The sequence below is a fragment of the Lonchura striata genome, chromosome 2 (assembly GCF_050655825.1).
Source record: "Lonchura striata isolate lonStrDom1 chromosome 2, ASM5065582v1, whole genome shotgun sequence".
Classification (NCBI taxonomy): domain Eukaryota; kingdom Metazoa; phylum Chordata; class Aves; order Passeriformes; family Estrildidae; genus Lonchura; species Lonchura striata.
The window spans coordinates 10,873,468-10,896,126 of record NC_140704.1 but is presented as its reverse complement, the minus strand read 5'-3'; the positions used below and the strand labels follow the sequence as shown (position 1 = coordinate 10,896,126).

At 42.3% G+C, this 22,659-nt stretch overlaps 1 protein-coding gene across 2 annotated transcripts in view; it reads left to right on the top strand.

Moving 5' to 3' along the window:
• The window catches only part of ADARB2 (adenosine deaminase RNA specific B2 (inactive)), a 305,010-nt gene extending 282,570 nt beyond the window's left edge, over positions 1 to 22,440 (top strand). For both annotated transcript variants that reach the window (XM_021528821.4, XM_085563656.1), the window contains exons 7-10: positions 1,574 to 1,742; positions 12,163 to 12,344; positions 17,427 to 17,605; positions 19,209 to 22,440. In XM_021528821.4, the coding sequence (XP_021384496.2) occupies positions 1,574 to 1,742; positions 12,163 to 12,344; positions 17,427 to 17,605; positions 19,209 to 19,385 (707 nt within the window). In that variant the 3' untranslated portion in view covers positions 19,386 to 22,440. The remainder of the gene's footprint in view (positions 1 to 1,573; positions 1,743 to 12,162; positions 12,345 to 17,426; positions 17,606 to 19,208) is intronic.
• The last annotated feature ends 219 nt before the right edge of the window (positions 22,441 to 22,659 follow it).

The following is a 22,659-nucleotide window of genomic DNA, read 5'->3' as shown; positions in this document are numbered from 1 at the left end:
GCTTATTAATTTTTTTATTATTATTTCTCTATTGGCTGTTCCCAGCTTCTTCCACAGCTCAAGTTTGAAAAGTCACAATACTCCCAGTCAGGTGATTACTGCAGTGTGTTGATTTGTGAGGTGCTGACAACGAGGCACAAGGACCCTCCACATCCCCTGCTGCTGGGATGAGGTGGCTGCTAATGGGGATGGCAGTGCAACAACCACTCTTCCCCAAACTGAGATGCTGTAGCAGCATTACAGTAATAATATTTGCAAACAATATTTTGTATATGATGGAGATTGAGTTTGGGTGGAAACTGGTTTTGGTCACGGCCAAGCAATCCATTTGATACGCTGCTGACACACATGCAACCACCCTGAGGATTTTCTTGCTCCTCCTTCTTGTTCTTTTACAGCCAGAATACCCAGGGGTAAAGTAGCAGTGTAAAGACTGTAAGAGTGATTTTGATAATGAACTTCAGTTTTTCTCTTTCCATAATAATGAAGGTGAAGTTCTTTTGAAATGTCATTATCTTCTGCATTTACTGCATATCTGCAGGACTCAGTTCATCATGGTCCAGGACAAGTGCTTTAGCTGCTTGCCCTGTGCCACCCCAGGGGCCACTGCCTTGCACTCAAATATGTAATATTACAGAAGTGATAAAAGATCTTGGTACAACACAAGGCAGGAAAGTACCTCACTTCAGGGAGACTGTAGGAGGAATTTCAGCCAGCAATGAACAACTAGCAAGTTTTGATTTGCCTTTGATCTAGAGCATAAACCTTTAGCTTTTCAGAATTTTTCAGTGAAATTTTATGATAACAAATCAAAACCTCACTTCTGAAACTATTCAGGAAATGTCACTGAGTATCACAGTAAAGTATTGGACTGTTCTGCATCATGCAGCTGAGTCTTTGATGACACTTATTGAACCAAGATTTTTCAAATATTCATCCATCACAACTCAATTCTAAAATGAGAAATTGTACTGGTTCTTAAAAAGACAGAGCATCTCTCTTCTTTTTAAATATATAAGGGAAATAGAAGGGGAACATGAGCTCATGAGTGCTTTGTGTAAGCTTTGATGGATGCAAAAAGAAAACCATGTGAGAAGCTCCTTCCTTTCTGCACTGCGCTGCTTTCTTGGGCTGTTATCTCATCTAATTTTACATCCAATTTAAAGGACCTTCAAAGGTGGTTCTGTAAATGCAAGCTATGGCATCAACCCATGTCACCCTGATTCTTAAGACTTCCTAAAGCCTTCTGAGTTTACATTCCTTTGGAGAACTTTCCCACACAATTTCTGTAAACAACGTATTGTTTACATTCTTTTATGGGGGTGGAGAACACTTGATATACTGGTGGTTTGTCCAATGTCTTTGGAGAGGTGGCCCATTCACTCTCCAACCCAATGTCACCCTTGGGAAGATATAAAAGACAGAATCAGATAATAAACGTTCCTTTTTTTACCTTGCAAGCAGCAGGTGGTCTGCGTTGTACTTTCACGTGTCCCACAGCGACAAACCCAGCCTCTCAGTTCCTTTCAAAAAAACATTCAGTTCCTGTCATTCTTGTGTTTATTTTGCCCAGTGAACAGCAGCAAGCACATAGTGAGGAAATACCGTGGGCACCTGCGGACGAAGATCGAGTCTGGCGAAGGGACCATCCCCGTGCGGTGCCACAACGCGGCGCAGACGTGGGACGGCGTCCTGCTGGGAGAGCAGCTCATCACCATGTCCTGCACTGACAAAATCGCCAGGTACGTGATGGATATCCCTGGCAAAAGTCTTTGCATGTGGAAGCTCCATGCCACAGAGGATTATGGTGACCAGTGGGAAGCAGCCAGCAGGTGCTGACGAGCCCTGCAGGAACAAAGTCCTCCTTTGTATGCAAAAGCAGACCATAAAAATAGGAGGGAATGTAAATAGGACATTTTCCCAAATTCTCTGTGGGTCGTTAGTTGCTTAGTACAGTGCGACAAAAAAATAAACTATCTTTGCAGGTTTTTTTGCCAATAGAATTTCACTGTGCAAATAAAATACATCCACTTTGCTGTTCTTGGATCATTTACCCCAAAACTTGCAAACCAGCTGTCTTACAGATAAACTTAGCTGGTCTGCACCAAATTGAATTAAGTGCCCTAAAAGCCACCAGGAATATTTCTATTATTTTGAATGTCATTGAAGAGCTCTCATGTCACAGCCCCCTCTGTGGGTGTCTGCTATGCCCTGTAAATACAACATATATTTATGCAGAATAATTTTCATGCAATAAATATTTCATAATTATTCCCTGGTGACAAAATGTAAACACATTCACCATTCTCAGTTAGGGTGTTAATTAATAAACAAGTGATGGCTAACATAATCCAAAATCAAAATGGGTGTGCCTGGTTGCAGTTATTGCATTGTTAGTGCATATCTATACATGTATGTATATTTATCTTCATAATTTGTACATATGTATATATATGTATATAATGTACATTATATATAGAGATGCAATTCTACATATAAAATAAATCACATTATAGCTATAAAAACATAAATGTTATTATCAAATTCTCTGCTAGAATATTATGCCTAAGAACTCAGTTAAATTACATCAGTCAAAAATTTGGCCCAATTATTAAAGTCCAACGTAGACTTAATCTTTCCAAAAAAATAATAGAAATTTTGTTTAATCCAAATGCATAAATTCTGCTCTAAGCTTTAACTGGAATGACCTACCAAAGCTACATTAGTCTGTCAACTTAGCAAAGCCTGCCATTTTGTCACAAAAATGTAGAAGTGAACCAGCAAATGGAAATGCTACCAGACTCACAAAATCCACCCTCTGCTAAGCATAATCATCACAACTGTTGTGCTTGCGTGAAGGAAAAGAGCAACTTCTGCTGAAATGTTTTCATTTGCTCATAAGGAGATAACAGAAAACTCAGACTGTGTTTGGTGGATCTCCTCCACTGTGTGTAGATGCAGTTGGGTTTTCCAAATTCAAGCTCATATGGACTCAAAAAACTAGACAATTTTAAGTTCAAGGATAGAAATATCACATTTTCTGTGGTTTTTAATGTCACTAGCCAGTGAATTAAATACCAGCTTTGCAAATGCTATTACATTTCCTATTGATGGGGATGTTGACAGCAATGCAAGTCTCAGGAGTTGGGTTTTCTCCAAGCACATCTGCTAAGCACTTTGAGTGAATCTTTTCATTGTTGACACACATCTAAACAGCATTGAAGTCTTTGAGGAAAAGAAGAATCTACCACAAAGTTTTGCATCTCTCATTATTGACAGTATTATTTCAATATTGTAAGAAAAACTGCACTTTTATTATTTTATTTTTATTATTTATTTTCAATGTAATTCAAATGAACTTGGGATTTTTATAGGTTAAAAAAACCAGCAATCATTATTCCCTACTTTCAACACCATACGTTGCAGTTAAAAAAGAGGCTGAAAAAATCTGCATTATACTTTATCTCAAATTTCAGTTTACCACATTAAATGCCATCTACAATAATTTTTAATCATTATCATCCTCATGTGTCAGGGGGAGAAATCAAAGGTTTCTTCACCTGTCCTTTGCTTCAGCAGATGTAGAACTGTCTTCTGCCTTCTCCTCTGGTCATAGAGAGCAGAGGCAGGAAAGGAGTTCAGTGGAAAAGGAGATTTCTCTATGAGTGCCTTTCCCACTCCTGCCCCACTGGAGAGATCAGTGGATGGTGCCCATACATCATCCCAAACTGCAGATATTTGCCCTAACACATAGGTATCAGACTCTTTAAATGTCTGCAGGATGCAGGAATCTGGTTCCACATTTTCTGAGCTTGTCTTGCAGTGAGAAGAAAAGAGATCTCTGAAGCTGAAATTCATGTTTGTATAAGCAAGATTTGACAAAAAAAATGTTGCTTGTATGCTTTGGATTTTATTGCTTGTAAAAGTCCCTCAGGAGCACTGTGCTATTAGAGAATGTTTCCTCTTGAGAATCTAGCCAGTAGCTGCTAAAATATACATCATTTTGCATTATTTGCAAAGGGCATTGCTATCGGAATATCAAAGTCCCAAGAATGCAGAGTTACTGAGAAAAGCGAATAATATTCTATAAATCATGTATCTAACAATTTATGTTCTTTCTTGCTCACGGGAAAGCTATAAGCAGAGAGTGGTTTAATCAGATTTATTTGTTATTCAAAGACATTTAGCCATTTTTATTACTATCACCACAAGTTTGAGAGAATTTGATGCTTGGTATGCATTATTTGGGCTCTGTGGCTTTGTTGAGATCTCAGGATAAACACTCTGGTATCATACCTGTTCCCTCACTGAATTAAAGCACAAGCTCTATGGTATGAATAGTCATTCTATTTGGTTCAGGCAGGGCACTACGAGGTGAAATTCTGCAACTTCATTATAAAGAAGGTCACCCTAGATCTTGGTTGCTCCTTCTGGCTTTAAAACCTATGCATTTATATGTGTAAATTTAAAGTTTGGGGTCTGTGAGTCCCCAAATAAAGCACCCTAAGAGAGTGTCAGCTTTTTACACACATGACTCCTGTGAGGCTCACACGGCAGCTGGAGTGACTTCAGGTTCTCAGTGCTATAGGATTTAGGATTAAACCACAGTTTTTAGCCCACAGTTCATTAATTACACTAACATCTTTTGACCTTCATTCTCATCTCTAACATACATTGTGTACATTTGCAAAAAAGCAGCAATAGCATGGGAAAAATAATTTTGAAAATAATCATGTTTGGGGGAAAAAATATGTAATTTAATGTTTTCTTGATGTTAATCATAACCTATATTAAAACCTTTATGTCGACAGAGACATTACAGCCCTAAGAGAATTTCAGCTTTTTGTGACAGCAAAATTCATACAATGGGCCAAATTAAACCTCTTTTAATCTCTGTCTCACACTGAGGCTGGACGCAGGACTAGCTCATACCTTGCTTATTACAAGGTCAGTGCAAGGTTAATGCTGCTGCTAATGGAAGTCTCTGCAGTCACTGTTTAGGGGCAGACAAATATTTGAAGGAAAATTGTCATATGCACACACATGCACACAGAGGCTTGCACACACACACACACACATTTAGAGGGGAGAGAAACAAGGATATCCCTAGAGCTCAGCTCTTCTTTGAAGATCTAAACACAGTAACCAAAAGTTAGGGAGGCTCAGCTCTACATTCTGCCTCTGACCCTCAGAAATGTTCAGGACTGATACGTGTTCATCTGGTATGTGCCAGCTGCAGGGGTGGATTTGCAGCAACCCCAGGGGCACTGGCTCTCTGTGTCCCTGCAGTGACAGGGTCTCCAGGTGCACAAAGCCAGCCCAGCACCGAGTGTCTCCTCCCTGCTGGCTTCCCACAGCACACAGTGTGTGCCAGATTTGCAGGTAACAGTTCACATGGTTGCTATATATAAAATCAGCATTTCCAAATGTCTCTAATTCTTATTCCTGCAGCAGAAGAAATATGAAAGTCTGGGCAAAATATCAAAGATTTATGCACTTCTCTTTAGTCCATCACCCCTCTGGATAGACTTATAAGGGAAATTCAGAGTCTGTCAAAGAGGAGAGAACCTACCTTCCCTTTCTTACACTTTGTCCTCTGTCTCACGGAAACACTGCCTGAGCTTCAGGCCAGTCTCCTTCCACCATGGCTCATCCTCTAGGCTCACCATAACTCAGATTTAGCAGTGCACACACTTCTCTTCTGTGTAAAGTTTCCTGTTCCATGCTTTGACCTCATCAAGTTTATTTATCTCATCACCAGCCCCTGGGTTCCTTCTTCTTCCATGCAGGACTCTAGAGAAATCATTTGCCCCAGTGCTGACCCCCCAGAAGCAGCAGGGTGCTGCAGCTGCACAGCGAGCCTTGGTGCTGCCATTGCCAGCGGTTTGGCAGAGCCTGGCAGTGGAGCTGGGAGCACAGGGAGGAGAGCCCCCAGAGCACAGCAGACCTGTGACACGAACAGACATCCCCAGCTCCTGTGTCACCACCTCACCTTGATGTGTGCAAGTTGTTTTAGGATCGCGGTGCAAGCATTCAACACTAGGGTTCATTCCAAAAATTAGTTCTTATCTGGGTGTCCCAGGAGAGAGTTCTGCATCGCAGTACTCTTCCCCAGACTCTCTTCCTTGGCACACCTCGGCCAGGGGACTGGACCCCTCACACTCTGGCCAGGGCAGAGCACATTGTGGCTCATTAGATGTCGAGCTGATGTAGTCATTTTGGAGAGATGCCAGCCTTCTGTGCAGCAAATTTGCATCTAAACACACAAGGATTGTATAAACTTATTTGTAAACGGATGAGCAGTGGCACTTGTCCTCTTTCAGAGTCTCCATGCAGGATCCAGGCTGAGGAATGTACTTTGCATTGTGCAGGATTTGCAGGGAGCAATCCTCATAAACACTGTCTTTAAACAGCACATAAAAGCCAGAATTCAGTGTTTGTTTTATAAGCTCTGGCCTTAAATTGTTTTCTTACTACCACTTCTCAAAAGGTCACCTTTAAAAGACTGTGTATTTTCTTGCCACCAGGTTAATGGTCATCTGCTTCCTCAAACTTCACAAAAAAAGTGAAGTAAAATTCAGCCCAGAAGTAAAAAAAGAATATCTAAATTATCTCACCTACAAACCAACACAAACAGTAACAAAGGACCTCCAAACTTTACAATACATCATGAGCAGTCTACCCATGTCCTGTGGCTAAGATTTGTGGATTATCTGGGTCCCACAAGCTAGAGAATAAGAAGAAATCTTTATTGAGAATATGTTCAGAGTACTGTAAGGTAGTGTAGCCTTAAGGCACTGTTTCAGGATTTATCAGTGGGAGTCTGAAGTAGCATTTTATAGGATGAGCTGAGCACATTAAGCTGTATTTAAATGTAGCAGATAAAAATGCAGGACTAAAAGTCAGTGTTAGAAATCGGCATTCTTAGATCTATTTTAGTTAGGCTGTCGACCAGAGTCATTGTTAACAGAAGGCTGAGCCTGACAAGGTAACTCTTAAGAAAAGCTACTTCAAAGGCTACATATTAATGCAAATGAAAATCAATTAGCACAGCTAGATCTTCAATTAGAGATGATTTGTGCACACGGTTTGTAATTCTCTTTCTTAACCCCTTTCTGTGTGACTGAGAGTTCAATTTCAATCTTTCACCATGAGGTGTGTTCCAGAGGACATATATAAACCACCCACTGTTAAAATACAGATCAAAAACTAATGCACTAGTTCCAGTTTCCAAACCAATAATAGCTAAATGGTCATATAAATAGGAACACCACAGGTGTCCTTCTGAGCACATGCCACCCTGAATAACAATTTATGTTGTGTGAAGCATAGCTGGAAATATTGGTAATAGAAACTGTGGTACAGGAGGTTAACAACACACCAAGTGGATAAGACTTAAAGCTCTTAATAAAAAAAAAGTGTTTTTAAAAAAGCCTTATCAAAATAAGATTTTAAATTCCTCAGCAATGCTTTTTAAGGGGCAAGGTTTCCACAGGTCCCAAGAACACACTTCAGTCTCTGAGCATCCATGGCAGGTAGACACAGTTCCCTGAGATGTTTTGAAGCATCAGGAGAATTTCCCTACATCCCAGTTACAAAGGTGCTCAAATGTTGGCCTTCAGGTCTAACTACGTCCAAATCAATGCTAGAAACACCAGCAAAGGGGCTCCAGCTGTCACACCAGCAATGGGCAGGGAGCCTTGTACTGACCTGAGCAAGGCTGCAACCCTCTGCATCCCGTGCCTCCAAACCCCTTCCTTGGTATTTTCATCATCTCTTCTTTTGGTCCAAGGGAGGGGCCATAGACAACTCATGTGGTGTTGCTCCAGGTGATGCTCCAGCACATGGAGGCTGTGCTGTGGTTATGACATGGGGACAAATTTCCCTGCACATCTCACTGTGGTCCCAAACTTTCAGGAGCCTGGGAACTGGGGGGGCTCTGCTGGAGGGTCACGCCCTGCCCTCTGCTTGTCCAGGACTGGGGGAGCACAGCATTTAATTAAAGAAAGGCTGCCTGCTCTGGGATGCCTCCCAGCTTGTCACTGGCATTTCTGTGATTGACAAACAGGCAAAAATATATTTGTTTAAGGATTATCTATATTGAAAACTGGACGCAGGATTTTGTCTTTGTAAACAGTGCAGTAATATCTGCTGTTTGAACAAAAGGAAGGGTATGCTTTCCTTCCATTTAAAGCTACAAAAGCTCCCATATTTGAGTGAAAAGGGGAGACACTCTGTTTTGTTTATCCTGCCTGCTGAAGATTTGGGGATTTTTAAATAAGATCTGTGACTAAGGGAGCAGTAGGTTGATTTTCACTTTATTGGAAGGGTTATTACAGAGCACATAGCATATGAGTTATTAGAGAGATGCATGTCCTTGAAAACAGCCCTTAAAATCTTGCACAATTAGGAAAATTCAGAATGATCCAGCATATTTTCATATAGCGAGAAAAGTCACTTTGATGTATTGAGAAACCAAAATGTAACACTGCATTGCTTTGAATAATAATTTTATTTTGAAAAGCCACATTTGAAGAAAGCTCTTTGTTACAGATGGGAACACAGCTACTTTCATGGGCCAAAATTAGGCTACAGAGAAATAGCTCCTTCAAAATTAACACCCTTATTGATAGTTTCACTGTTGCTCAGATGGATCTTTCCCTACCATCTACCTACAAATAATACCATAGATGTTCATATATCAAAGGATCAAGTCAGTACATTAGCCATGTGTGTTGGTCAAGGGATGAATGAATAATACACAGGATAAAAGACCTTCCCCCAAATATTTGTCAGTAAAATCTAATGTTTCTGCACAATACTGCACTGGCTGCTGTCTAAGGCTGGCCTTTTTATCCACAGAGCAACACCAGCATGAAGAACTGAAAATTTCCCCAACATGAATGTGGTTTTTTTCTGTGCTCTGAAGAGCATCAGCAGCAGAGCAAGGGTCTGGTTTTAGCCAGCTCAGTACAGGACCCATCTTTTTCTAGGACTTGTGCTGAGTTAGTGGGACTCACACATGATCAGGACTGCATTCCAGAGAGAAGCAACTATCTAAACACTCTGATAAACGTGGGCTAGACTGGAAAGCAAAGCTCCTTCTTTGCTTCTTCCCATTTCTCTGACCAGATGCTGCTAAGCCAGTGCTGAATCAGGAAGTCGCCACTGTACAGGTGGCAGTGCCATCACCCTCATCCCCTTCACACCACGTGGGGAACACCAGCTCAAAAAGACCCAACAAGTGGTGCCTTTCCTGATTTCTCAGTCCTTGCTACCTCAGGATGCTCTCTGGTTCTGGGACAGTCTCTTTTTGCACCACATTATCCACATCAGGCAGGACTTGCTCTGGTTCTGGTATTCTCTGAGAGGTTTCTTCTCCCTTGTTTTTTTTTTGTTTGTTTGGTTTGTTTTTTTTGTTTGTTTTTTTAGTTTGGTTTGGTTTGGTTTGGTTTTTTGTTTTTTTTTAATCTGGTTGCTCTGTCCAATTTGTCTTGGAGTCAAACTTATTCCCTGGGGTCAAAGCCCACCATGGCTGATACAGAAGCTTCATCACCCCTACACCTTCGTGTGCCTTCTTTTGGAGTGGGAAAATATGATTCTTTAAAGGGACAAGTATTGCATCCAGAAGCCAGAAACTCTTACAGACTTCAGCAGATCTTACTCCCTTTCTGCCCTGATTCCCCAGGGTGCAAAAATGGGACTTTACCTTACCAGAGCACTGAAAGGATTAATTCATGTTTATGGGATGATTTCAATACATAGGGGGTGACCTGATCATGCTTATATTGTGATTTCCAATAATGTAATTCCATTGACATTTGAATCCCTTTTTACATTAATATGCCCAGAATTAGGGAGAAAAATATCTCTAAAGAAAAGACAGATCCCTTGTGATGAATTTAAATTACCTTGTAATTTATGACCTGAACACAATCCCTTATTTTGGTAAATAAAACTCAGATGATTTCTTGTGATGTGCATAATGCTGAAATCCCAATATTGTTGAACATATGTTGTTTTCAGTTTAGCTGCTTTTCTTCTCTCCTTCAATCAAATATGTAAGGCTTTTTTAAGGAAATTTTAAATGCTGAAAACAGCATTGATATCTTACAAGTTCCATCTGGACAAAAATATCTGTGTAAATTTTCTGCTTACCTTAGATGCTGGTTGAAGGCATAGTCCTGTTAGCTGAATTCAGCTCTGTTTCTTAAGCTTGCATTATTAATTTTGCATCATGATAAGTTATTTATTCAAAGAGCCAGCTAGTTCTTTCCTTTAAAAGTGATGGGATTTGCAGAAATGACCACACTTTTTTTTCCCCAAATGAAGTTATGCAAATCTGATCGACTAAAGTAAATGTTTCATAAAACCAATGACTGTTTAAATTGTGGGACTAAATTGTTTGTATATAAATATTACCTTTTATATTTCATTTGAATTTTATGTAGATGAACATATTACTTTAATGGCTGCATTTACAGAGGGAGACAGGGAGAGTCTGACTCTGAAATCCTCAGCAGCCAGATGGCTGCCTTTTCTTGCATGAGATTAAAAGATGTTTCTCATTCACAGCCCTGCTTCAGAGGCAAATTAATACAGCCAGCTAAATTGCTTGTGTTTTTGGAATAAAATTTAAAGAGAACTTTTAAAAGCAATTGGTGTCACAGGTTCCTAGAGCAGATTGCTCTCCAGGTACAGCATGCTGGTTTTAAACATTCAGTAATTAATGGAAAGTATTCCATGTTAATTGACTGCTTCAGGAAAGGGAAATATAATGACTCCTTATTAATCATGAAAAGAGACATACAGTACAGAGGCACTGCAATAATTGCACTAACGGCTGAGAAATGTTAATTAATGAAAAGAACAATGATGTAAGAAATTAGCACCATAATGCATGCTGCTGATGGAAATGCTGCTTTAAACACATTATTTAGCATGGCAGCCACTGGATGATGCCTTATATAGCAGATACCTCATAGCCTTCCCTTCAGCAGCTACCGAGTTCCAAATATTGCTGGTGTTTTGGGTTTTAATGAGCCAAAATATACTCTCCAAACTCCATTTTCTAAGCATTTTCAGTTTGAACTCCTGAACTCAAAACTACTCAGACAGACTGACAGTGTTCAGCTTATGTAAAACTATTATCCAAGTGTAAGAGAGCCTGTTAGCATTTGTGTGGTGGGAAACTTCTTAGATGAGCTGAGCTAAATAGGTGTGCCAAGAAGATAACTGCATCATGACTTCTTTCCCCTTTTTAATTTTTCCACTCATTAACCAATTAGCTGTCCCCTGAAGAATTTAGAGGCAAGGAGGCTGTCATATTTGTGCCTAGCTTGATGTAAAAATTCGTAAGTTATTAAAATGCAGAACCATTCTGGCAACTACTCCACCAGCAGTAGCACAGAGGTTTCAGTCATCAACAGGTGGAAGCCCCAAGGTTCCCACCATCACTCTGCTGCACCTTTAGGACAGCAACAGGGTGAGATGTATCCCTCACTCTGAGCACTTTAGAGAAGGTCGAGCTATCAATTACAAATAAACTTCCTAAAAGCTCAAGTCTTCTCTTCTTTTTCATATTCAGGATCAGGATTTAATTCTCATGGATGTCTTCATATCTTCATGGTAATTTCTGCAAAGAAATGTCAGCCTATGAGACATTCAAAGATTTTGGGGGAATTTTGGCCAACTAAGTCATGTGCTATCTTGGCTGTATGACATGCAGATGGTACTTAAGCAGCAAATAAAGGTAGAATAACAACAGCTCTCATTCTAGCTCTAACATTGAAAGTGAAACGCTATAGATGCAGGGAAAAAATAAAATTCTGCTAGAGACATGGTAAATGAACATCCATCAAGCACAAAATGCTTTTAGAAAGAACACCTCTTGATAGGAAGCCTCTGTTTGCAGCAATACAAGATGGAAATACATCCCTTAAATGAATACCACCACAGTAATCTCAAATCCTCCTGGAGGGGCAATCAGCCCAAGGGTGTATAATAACCCAACAATGCTTTCTGTATCATAGGACAGGGATAGGAATAGGTTCATCCCTCAACCCTCCAACCCATGTGCTGCATTTGCTGATTTTCCCAGAGTAGCTCCAATATGGCCATTCCTCCACCCATGTGTCTTATTGCTTCCAAACTTTTTTTCAGGTGGAACATCCTTGGACTCCAAGGCGCTCTGCTCAGCTCCTTCATCGAACCCATGTACTTGCACAGCATCATTGTGGGAAGCCTCTACCACACTGGTCACCTCTCCCGGGTGATGAGCCACAGGACAGAGGACATTGGTCAGCTGCCAGCTTCGTACCAGCGCAATCAGCTGCTTCTCAGTGGTAAGCAAACCCCTGCCTGCAAGGCAAATAATCTCTAGTCATGCTGCTGACCAACAGGCATGCTTTTTGTTTGCATTAACTTACACCTTTTTTTTCTTTCCCTGAAGAATATGGATTTGTAGAATGAAGAAATCAATGTGTTTAAATCCTCTTTCAATAGCAGCAGCCACAAAAAAGGATCATTAATGGCTACAAGCTGACTAGGAAAACAACCACTGTACACTGAACACTCAGAGTGGAAACAAAAATAGTATGACTAAGTAAAACATTTCTAGAAACCAGAGGGAAGCTTTCAGTAAATTTTAGGTTTAACTGGCTTCAGATCCTCATGAGGCATGTGAATGCTGAGAGACACCAGTTCTACACTGGATTAGATCCTTATTTTAATCTTTGATAATTGTTCTGTGGGAGGATTCCCTGAGACATCAATATGATGTCAATGTCACAGAGCTGGGAGGTCAGGACATTTTAGTAGAGTACCCCATTACCCTTCTAAGTCCTCTAGGTTCCTCAGTAAGGAGAGTTCTGGTTTATACCTTATCTATTTTATGGAGTTGTTTTTTTTTTATATATGTCCTTGTGAAAAAAATTTGTTTGACTGGGGCAGAAGTGATAGTTTAGCCACTGGGGAAATTCTTGGGTTCTGTGTGGTTTAGTACATCTGGCAAGTGTAATGTGGATGTATGTGTTGTGAGGTGAACAGGTCAAAAGGCTTATCCTTTTCTGACCAGCTGATCTCCAATTTTTAACTCTTCAGTGCAGCTGGACAAAGACTGCAATCAAGTGAGTAGGAAGCTGTGATCCACACTCTCCTTCCAGTTTATGTCCCCACCTGTTCCTCCTGCCCTGGTCCAGCATGGGCACGGCTCAGCCCCCTCTTCCTTCCCACATGATATTGTGGTAGGGAGGAAGGAACCCACAGCTGGCCAGGAGATATCTCCCCATTTCCCAGATCTGGTTGTTATTTTGACAACACAGCCCTGGCTGGGAAAGCCACTGCATCTCCCACTGGGAAAGCAGACCTCATTCTGTGCCAGCCCTAGCACACTGTAAGTGCACTCATACATTAAGATCAAGGCACACACAACTTCCCTGTGTCTGTAGGATGTACGTGGAAACTCACTTCAAGTGTTGGAGGACTGAGAACAAAAAAAGGGATTTTATTAGAGTTTTCACCATAGAACAGCTATTGCTTTGCTGGGTTGGCCTTGCAGAGTAAAAGCAACGGGTCAGACTTGGCCAAAGTGTGCCTGTATGTATGTCCAAGAGTCGTTGCCAGAGATTTCAAGGGAATAAGAAATGCATCAGAGGGGGCCCTTTATTACTTTAAATATCTGCATGTTTCTGGACTGTCTTCCTCCTTTCCAGAGGTTTCTGTTTGGAAAAGCATTTCCTTTGCTTTTTGGTTGTGCTTGTGGGTTTTCCTCAGCCCAGGAGAAGTGGTGGCAGGAATATCTCTCTCTCTCTATCTCTCTCTCTCTCTGCATTGTGTTTTGTCTTTTATGCCATTATTTGTAATCTTGTCTCCCTCCACAAATGCCGGAAAGGTGATGGTGATTAAAATTTACTTTGCTGAGGCTTGTGCTACAATTCTTTTTCCTGGGAAACCCTGCCAGCAGCATATCCAGTGACTAAGGGATGGGCACTTAGAAAAAGTTTCTCCAAATGCATTAGAGACCAGACCTACACAATCTCAGCCAGGCAACTCCACCTCCGACATTTGTCTTGGACATCAGGCCAGCCCAGGACTGCAGGAGTCCTTAAATTATAAGGTTGTCAGGTATTTTGCCACTTGATCATAGCAGTACAAGCATTCCAATGGAGAGGAGAGTCATAGTGTGTGATGAGGTGTACTGAGATTAACTCCTTGGCTCCACTGAAAAATAATCAGTGAGGTTTTCTACTCAATTTTCTACCAGTCCCAACCAGATGGAGCTATGCTCTTCCACTGAGATTACTCTTGGGTGTAATTTTTAGAAGAAATGCCTTTTTAAATCCTGTCCTTTTAAGAGTGAGGCTCTTTTAAAGGGTATCCTGATGGGTTATGAGGTTTTTCTGGGAGAGAGAGGAGAAAGAGGACAGATTTCAGTTCACATCCCACAGTACTCAAATTCATATTATTTGTGCAAAAACTTTTATTTTTCTTTCAAATCCAACTGTCTTCTGTTGTACTCTTTTTTGTGGGGGTTTTAAGAAGGATGTTTTGCATATAGGAGAGACATTAACCTAGATTATTTGAGTATATATATCTAATAATAATATATAATTATTATATATTACTATCAAAATAAATCAAAACAATTATTTGTAAAAAGAAAAATATGGAAGAAATTTTTTTTAAATTATAAAAATATCAACAATCAGGGAATATATCCATGCTCTATATTTGTCTGTTCTGGCTCTCATGCTTTTTTCTTTAAAACTTCTTCTTTTGCATTCAGAAAAGGATGTGAAAATATCTTCTATTTGCCTAAATACATCTACTTACATATGATAGCTGGGAAGAGAAAGCACGATAGCCAAAGGAGCCCAGAGGGGTTTCCAGGCACTGGGAGCAGCCTGGGCTACTCTCACAGCCCCCATCTGAGGAGCACCCACAACCTGCTCTCCCCTCTGTGCAGCCTTTCCTTCTCTTCCTCTAGTCAGGGATTTCACAACATTTTCATTTATTTAGTGTCCTGTGGCAACTTTGCATGGCAGGGTGTTTGCTATCGTGCTTTGTGGCACTCATATCCTCTAAGCTTTTGGGTGCTATCTTGACAGAGAGTGGTGCATAGTGTCAAACAGCTGATTTTGATCTGTTTGCATCTTGTTCTGTGTAGAGACACTCGAGCAGTGCTGCAGAGCTATCTGATTTTCAAGCTCTCCGTTTAAATCCTGTTGCCTAGGTGAACTGGAATTTTAGATACAGCCTGATCTGTTATCTCAGGGGGGGAAGGAATTGAAAGAGGTATTAATATGACATGAATGTGTTTACAAATCCTGGGTGAGGTTATGACTTAGCTGTAATTCTCTTCTACACATGGTAGCAAGTTCAGTCCCAGTGACTGAGATTATTTCTGCAGTTACAGCTTTGTCACCAATACAAAGTGAGTTTGCCATATCATTTATTCCTTCCAAAGGCCACCTTTCTCTCTGTGTGTGTGCTAAGTTCCATTTGGCTCTAGAAGCTCCCTCCCAGGGCAGAGGGGACGGGGAGAGAGGGGGCATGTCCCTCAGTGGTATCACTTCTCGTGATGCTGAGAGACTCCAGGCAGGATGCAGCAGCTGCCTGCAGAGGCAGCATCCTGGCCAGACAGACCCTGCACAGCCCTCCACTTCTCCCGAGGTGTCTTTCAGGATCTTTCCAAGCTCAACACATTCAATGGTGGTGCAGCATTCCCACAAGCTCCCATCTCCTCCCATTCTGCCTCACACTAGCAGATGCTCGTGGCATGCATCTGTTTTGAAAATGAGATTCTGGGCAAGAAGGGCACTTTGGAAAGGAGGGGCTTTGATCTCTTTTCTTTAATCTCCTTCTCTCTGAACAGCCCATATTAGCACTTCTCGCTCTCTGCAAAAGTTCTTTAAAATCCTCTCAGCAGAAAATGCGAGGGACCTCTCTCTGCTGCCCTCCACCCAGCAGCAGTGCAAGCAGTGAATGAAACCATGAGCTGTGGCTGGAGCTGCTGCAGGCAGGAGCTGCCATTTGGAATCACAGACCCAGTCCTGGCACTGGCCTCTGCTGGGTGGCTGTGCCAGGCAGTTCCTGCCCACCAGCACAATCCTCACCTGCTGCTCAGCACAGTGGCTTTTGTTGTCCAGGTCTGCAGGCTAGTGGCCCACACAGCAAATTAGCAGAGGGACACAACAACTGGATCCAGACACATTATCCAAGGTCCATGTTTTCAAAAATATTCAAAGTGCTTCAGGTCACTCTGAGTTTTCCAGCCTTGGAAGCTCCTAGTGTTGATTCTTCACTGCAAAAGCACTAATGAGCAGGGCAAGGCAGAGCTCACTTGTTTGCATTTGTGCTGTGCTGGAAAATAAGCCAACCACTTTCTTTATTCCTCTTATTTTCTTGCAAAGACTAATCATTCCCTGGTTTTAGGTGCAAGAAATGAAAAAGCAACAAGAGTCATGGAAAGGCTGAGCTACACCAAATAGTTAAAAAGAGACAAAAACTTACCTGATTAAAAATAACTCATGTATACACCCCTACCTGACCTTGTAGTCCTGGTCTGCATTTAGAGCCAAGGAGATCTCACCCATGAATGAATTGGCTCAGTATTGGGCTCAGATGTCCAAAATTCGCCATGTGAATGACACTAAGGTCATGCAGTCATCCCAGGTGACTGTAAACATCATTATTGCAGCTGTCTGAAATTATATATGATTGATTCCACTTAAATATGTCCCAGATATCACCATTAGAATGCAACCTAGCTGTTTAAGAAATTGGTGCTCCAGTACACAGTTGGAATCTTGCAGGCAGACACAAGGTGGAGACCAAGAGTGTTCTGTGCAGGTCTGTGACATCTACAAGGTCATTATTACCTTGGATCTAATAATCTTTCTCTGTGATGATGAAATGCATTGTTTTGTGTTTTCTTTCTTGACCCTGGGGTCAAGACATCTCCTCACATCAAAGGCCCCAGGAGTTAATAGCAGATAAATATGCAGGACTGTGGGAAGATCACCTGAAAGAACTCATGACCAAAGCACTGTACTGCTTAATTCCTTGTAAAAACCTGTTATCCCATTAAAGTCTTTATGAAAGATTTCACTCAGAAACCATCACACTGCTGTCAACAGCTCACACTCCAATCCAAAGGCTTTCCTTGGAGTAATGGAAAGTTTGCTTGCAAGGTGGAAAAAAATTTACAGGATTTGCTAAGTTATGTCTCCCCAAGGCACTTGTTCTGGTAAAGTTTAACCAACAGTGACAAGAGCACGTGCAGGGCACGATGCCAGCGGTTCACTGGAGGTGTCTCCTGTGCCAGGACAACCCAGGAGCAGCCTCCAAGCGAGCACTGGAGCCTCTCTTGGGCACTCTCTTGCCCGCTGAGCACTGGAGCTTACAGGTGTCCCTCTCTCCTGCAGGGGTGAGCCACGCCGACGCCCGGCAGCCCGGGAAGTCCCCCGGCTTCAGCGTGAACTGGGTCGCGGGCAGCGCGGAGCTGGAGGTGCTCAACGCCACCACGGGCAAGAGGAGCTGCGGGGCTCCCTCGCGGCTCTGCAAGCGCCTGTTCTTCACCCGCTGGGCCAAGCTGCATGGCAAGGTGGGTCTGCTGAGTCAGAGAAGATGAAGACAAGAAAATATTTTGTTATTAAGTGCCAAAAGCTCTTTTCTGTTGGGAAACAAGTGGAAACAAACAAGGCAGAGTGATGGTGGGGAGGGAGGCTGGAGACAATTCCACCAATAAAGTCAATAGGGAAGGCAAAGGAGCCGGCAGGGTGGGCAGGTTTGAGTACAAGCCCAAAGGGATTGTTCTGCTCTGCAGGATACCACAGGGGAAGGAGGCTGGTGGCATAATCTGTCCTAGAAGCAGCCCTGACTTGTGGGGAGCAGAAGAGACCAACTGGTCTGTGTGCCCAGGGCTTGGTCACAGTGTGGTGACACAGGTCCCAGCCTATTTCCTGCACAGCAGGTAGGAAGAGAGGCACAAAGCACTCCTGCTACCCCCAGAACAGAGAGATCCTCACAGGAACAAAACTGGGGCCGTGGCTGGAACTATGTCTGGGAGAGCTGGATTGCTTCTGGCTCACACCAGGGATGAGATTGCAGTGAGCAGGAGAGAGTAACTTGTGGCTGAGCAGGGCACTTTGCCCTTGACAAAACAAGGGTTTGATAAAGGCATCACTCTCTACCTCTGGGGAACAAAGGGAACAAAGAGGCAGCCAGAGAGAAGCCACTGCTGCCAGGCCAGCTTGTGCCCACTGACACCCAGGCTGGCAGTGTCACCCTCCCTTGCTGACTGGGCCAGTACATCTCCAGCCAGTAGAGTCCCACAGAGTGCTGGCACACACAGACAGGAGCAGCTTATTGCAGGCTGCATGTTCACCTTCTCCTTTAATCTGCCTCTCAGCATCTCTCCTGGATAGAAACAAGGAAAAGAGCTGTTTGCTCATCAGGCTTGCCTTGAAAGTGCCTTTCCCTACGAGGTTTGGCATGGTAGAGCCTTGGGCACATCAGAGGAGTTTGTTTAGTCCTTCTGCAGAGCAAAGAGTGCTCCTCCTGTGTGTGCTTCAAGGGGCACTGCACACCTGACATTGCTTGAGGTAGCTCCTCATGGGTGGCTCCAGTGTTCCAACAGAGCACTCAGTTTTCCCACACCAGCACAAACCCTGATGCCTGATTTCTGCCCTGTCCTGGACATATTTCACAGCATTCCCCACAATAACAGACTACAGAGGGGAAATAGGAGAGTGTGGAAGACAACCCTTCTTTTTCTGTGTCTGGGAATTACTTGGAAGCACTGAGCTGCTCCATTTCCCAGGCTAAATTTTTTTAAAGGAGCACATGCTTTAAAGATCTCTAGAAAGGATTTATTTCAGTTTTGTCCATAAAAATCATCTTACCTGAGAAGTAGCATCCTGCCTTTGTAGAACACACCAAGACCAACACTTGCTACTGCCTATGCCCACTCCAAGGCAGAGCTGTTCACCCCTTTCCTGCTCACAATGGCTCAAACCTATGTCACCAGCATTTATTGCTTCCCTGGCTTTCTGGTTGTTAAACCAAAAGTAAACACACAAAGCACAGTGACTGCTTATGAAACGTAGACAGGAAGATTATACAGCTACTGAAGCCTCCTGTTTCTTTTGGCTCATAGGTTGGGTTTTTGTTGTTTTATTTTCCCTTCCCTGATTTTTGTTCTGCAGCTGAGCACACGAGTACCAAGCCATGGAGAGATGCCATCAGTGTACAGCGAGGCAAAGCTGGTGGCTCAGACGTACCAGTCTGTTAAGCAGCAGCTGTTTAAAGCATTTCAGAGAGCTGGCCTGGGCACCTGGGTGAAGAAACCCCCAGAGCAAGATCAGTTCCTACTAACTGTGTAAATCCCTCCACACCTTTTCTACACGACTGGATCAAACCACCTGGAGAGAAGGCGAGGCAGGACGTATGAGCGGAGACAATTGAAGCAGTTTGAGATTTAATAGCAACCTCCATGGGAATATTTGCTTTTAATCCTGTATTGGAAATACATAAGTAGAAATGTGTCTGATGCACTGAACTCAACTTTAGAAAACCGCTTTTTCATGACCCCTTCCCAAGAATGTACCTGCCCAAATTATAATGCCACCCCCACCAAGATTCTGCTTTTTATTGTTTATTGCTGTTGGTTATTCCTGATTTGAGGTGTTAGTGGGCCATCTGCCTGATCCAAAATAGACTTTTGTTTTCTCTCACACAATCAGTGCAAAAGTCATCACTGAATAATGGAAAATAGTGAGCAGAGATGTAAGTACCCCAGGCACACAGCATGACAGCAGGTCTCAGAGCATCCATAATCATCCACAAAAAAAGGTTCCTAACCTCTATGCAAAAATCATCCTGTAAACTGCCTAAATCTGTGACAAAAAATTTGGACCTCAAAGAAATGCAGCATTTTTAAACTGATTTTCCCACTGCTGGCTCTGAGCACAAAGCTAGCATCAGGATGCCCTTGGTTTTTACGCTTATTCCCTCTGACACCATGGACAAACCACTTCACAACAAATCTTCAACTCTAGTCACAATTTGCATGCTGCAAATTTTACTTGTCTGGCCCAGTTAATCTCACATGCCTTTCAGACACCAGCCAGGATGCAGATCCTTGTCAAGGGGGCGATTCACCCCTGTGCTGCCTGCAGGGGTGCAAGTTCTGCAGGGGCTGCCAGTGAGGAGCAGTGTGACCACGCTCCTGGCTCAGCTGCAGCAGGAGCCAGAGCCTCAGATCTCTCCTGACGACCCAGAGCTCTGAATTAAGTGGGTGTGAGCTCAGGATGCTCCATGCATCTGAACAATCACCAGGTTGGGTACCCACAAGTAGGACATCACCAAACAAGAGAGCACATTTGTTGCTTGGCTGTTCTCTGCCTCAGTTTCTCCACCTGTTGAATGGGGATAATAATAACTGCTTCACATCTAAGGAACTTGGCAGGATCAAAATGCTCTGGTCATATGCAACAGTGTAAGACAGATTTTGTCACTCTTGCAGCAAGTTTTACCTCTCCACACAGTCCAATTGACACAAGCACAGCAGAGGCAACCACAGGTTTGGGTATTACTTAATGCATGAGCTTTCAGACTCTAGCTCTGTGTAAATGCCAAGTTATTATTACTCTTCATGCTCATCTGCAGCTTGAAAAGCAGATGGGTTTTTCACTTAGGAGACGAGGATCACCCAACATTTAAATATTTTCTTCATAACTGGGCTGGGTCTGATACAATCTCATCTTTGAACCATCCCAAACCTCATCAGAATGCACAAGATACAGTCATGGGAGAACTGAGCTTTGGTAGTCCCACTGCAAAACCAACCTTCAAACGCCCTGTACACTTCTCTAAGTTCCTGGGTTTTTAGATGACAGGATTTGCGGGTATATAACTACTGTTTTCTTTTTATTCCTGTGATTGTCTTTAAATCTGTATATAACATGCTGCTACTGATTTGTGATAATTGTCTTGGTATTTTCTCAGACCTGTCAAGCTGAGTTACTTTTCAAACAACACAAGGCTCATATTTTTCCATGTAATTTCCTTTACACGGGAAACTGTTCCTATCAATAAAGATAGATGCTCTTTGTATAGGGTTTATCATGTTTGGAGAGCCATATACAGTAAATACATTGTTTATTGATGCCCACAATAGAATAGCTACAGTATTTTGATGAGATTTTATTTTTAGATTATAAACTACAAGATGTATCTATAGTGTCTTGTATAAAAACAATTGTGATAAACTAGAATTTTTAAATTAGGTAAAACAAAGCTCTCCCCTTCTGGAAACCTTTTCAACAAAATAATACATTCCATATTAACTACCAAAAATATTTTAAAAAATATCCTTAGAGTAGAAATAGCTTAAAAAAAAAAAAAAAAAAAAAAAAGGCAACCAAAAACTGAGTCTTTTCAATAATGGAAACACTTTGTGGTAACCACTTTGTCAATACTTTGACCACTTTGACAGCTCTTCTGATTAACATTTGAATACTTTTGGCACCTTCTGGAGCTTCCAGGTACCTGCACATGGTCCTGTCCTCTAACACAGCTGTGCTGCAGACCTCCAGGGTGGTTGGGCAGCAGATGTGCCCGAGGGGCAGTGGGCAGGGGCCAGCCCGTGGCTGGAGGTGTGGCAGAGGCTGCAAGGGACATTGGCAGTGGTGGCCTCTGGGGCTCTGGCTGCTCCCACCGAGGAAGAGAAACCATAGGGCAGCCAGAGAGGAAGACAAGGTTTCTCATGCAGAGATCCACAGAGCAGGGGGAAGCATGTCTTCTGCTTTTCCTCTCTGAGTTAGTCCTTGTCTAGCACACATGAGACCTCAATGGCTCTTCCTTACATCTCCCTGCCCTCACCCATCCTCCTCCAGCCATGGCATGATTTCAACCCAACTGATGCATTATAGTTCCACCAGGCTGGTGTTGCAGCTACTGTGACAACAAAGCACCGTGCCTGGTTATTTTTAAGGACATAGAAAAAAGCGTGGCAGGATGAAATGGTCCTTTGTTGCAGGAAATACATAAATGCAACCCTGGATTCAGCTGCCAAAATGAGTTTAGTAGTGGGGACCAAACTGAGTCCCTGCTGCAAGTGGGCATCAGCTGATCTCAGTGGAGTTGCACCTGCTGGCACTAGAGTTGAATATGACCTTAAATATCTACTTCTTCTCATTACGTGCAACAACAGTGTGATGGGACATCATCCCAGAAGCACACATGACTGACACACAGCATTTCCTGAAGCAAAGGAAAAATTGCTCAGTAGTAATTCTTTAGTGAAGATTCTGTACATAACATGCATGAGTGAATGGCAATACTGTACTAATGGATGTACATTTGTAATATTTGTAAAAAAAAAAAAGAAACAAAAAAGATGACAAAAGAAAATAAATCTGAATTTACATATGTGAATTTGCTGCTAAGTTCTGTAAATTGCACTTCAGTGATACCTGATAAGTGAATGTTTCTGTTAAGTGAATAAAATGCCAAGTAAAATTGTTCTTTCACTGTTTATTGACCATTTTTCACTATGACTTAGCAATCAATTGGAATGTGCTCCAGAATGCTAGTATGTATTTTTTACACACACACCTACTGTAGAGCTACAGATATCTTCTTGTTCAGTTTGGA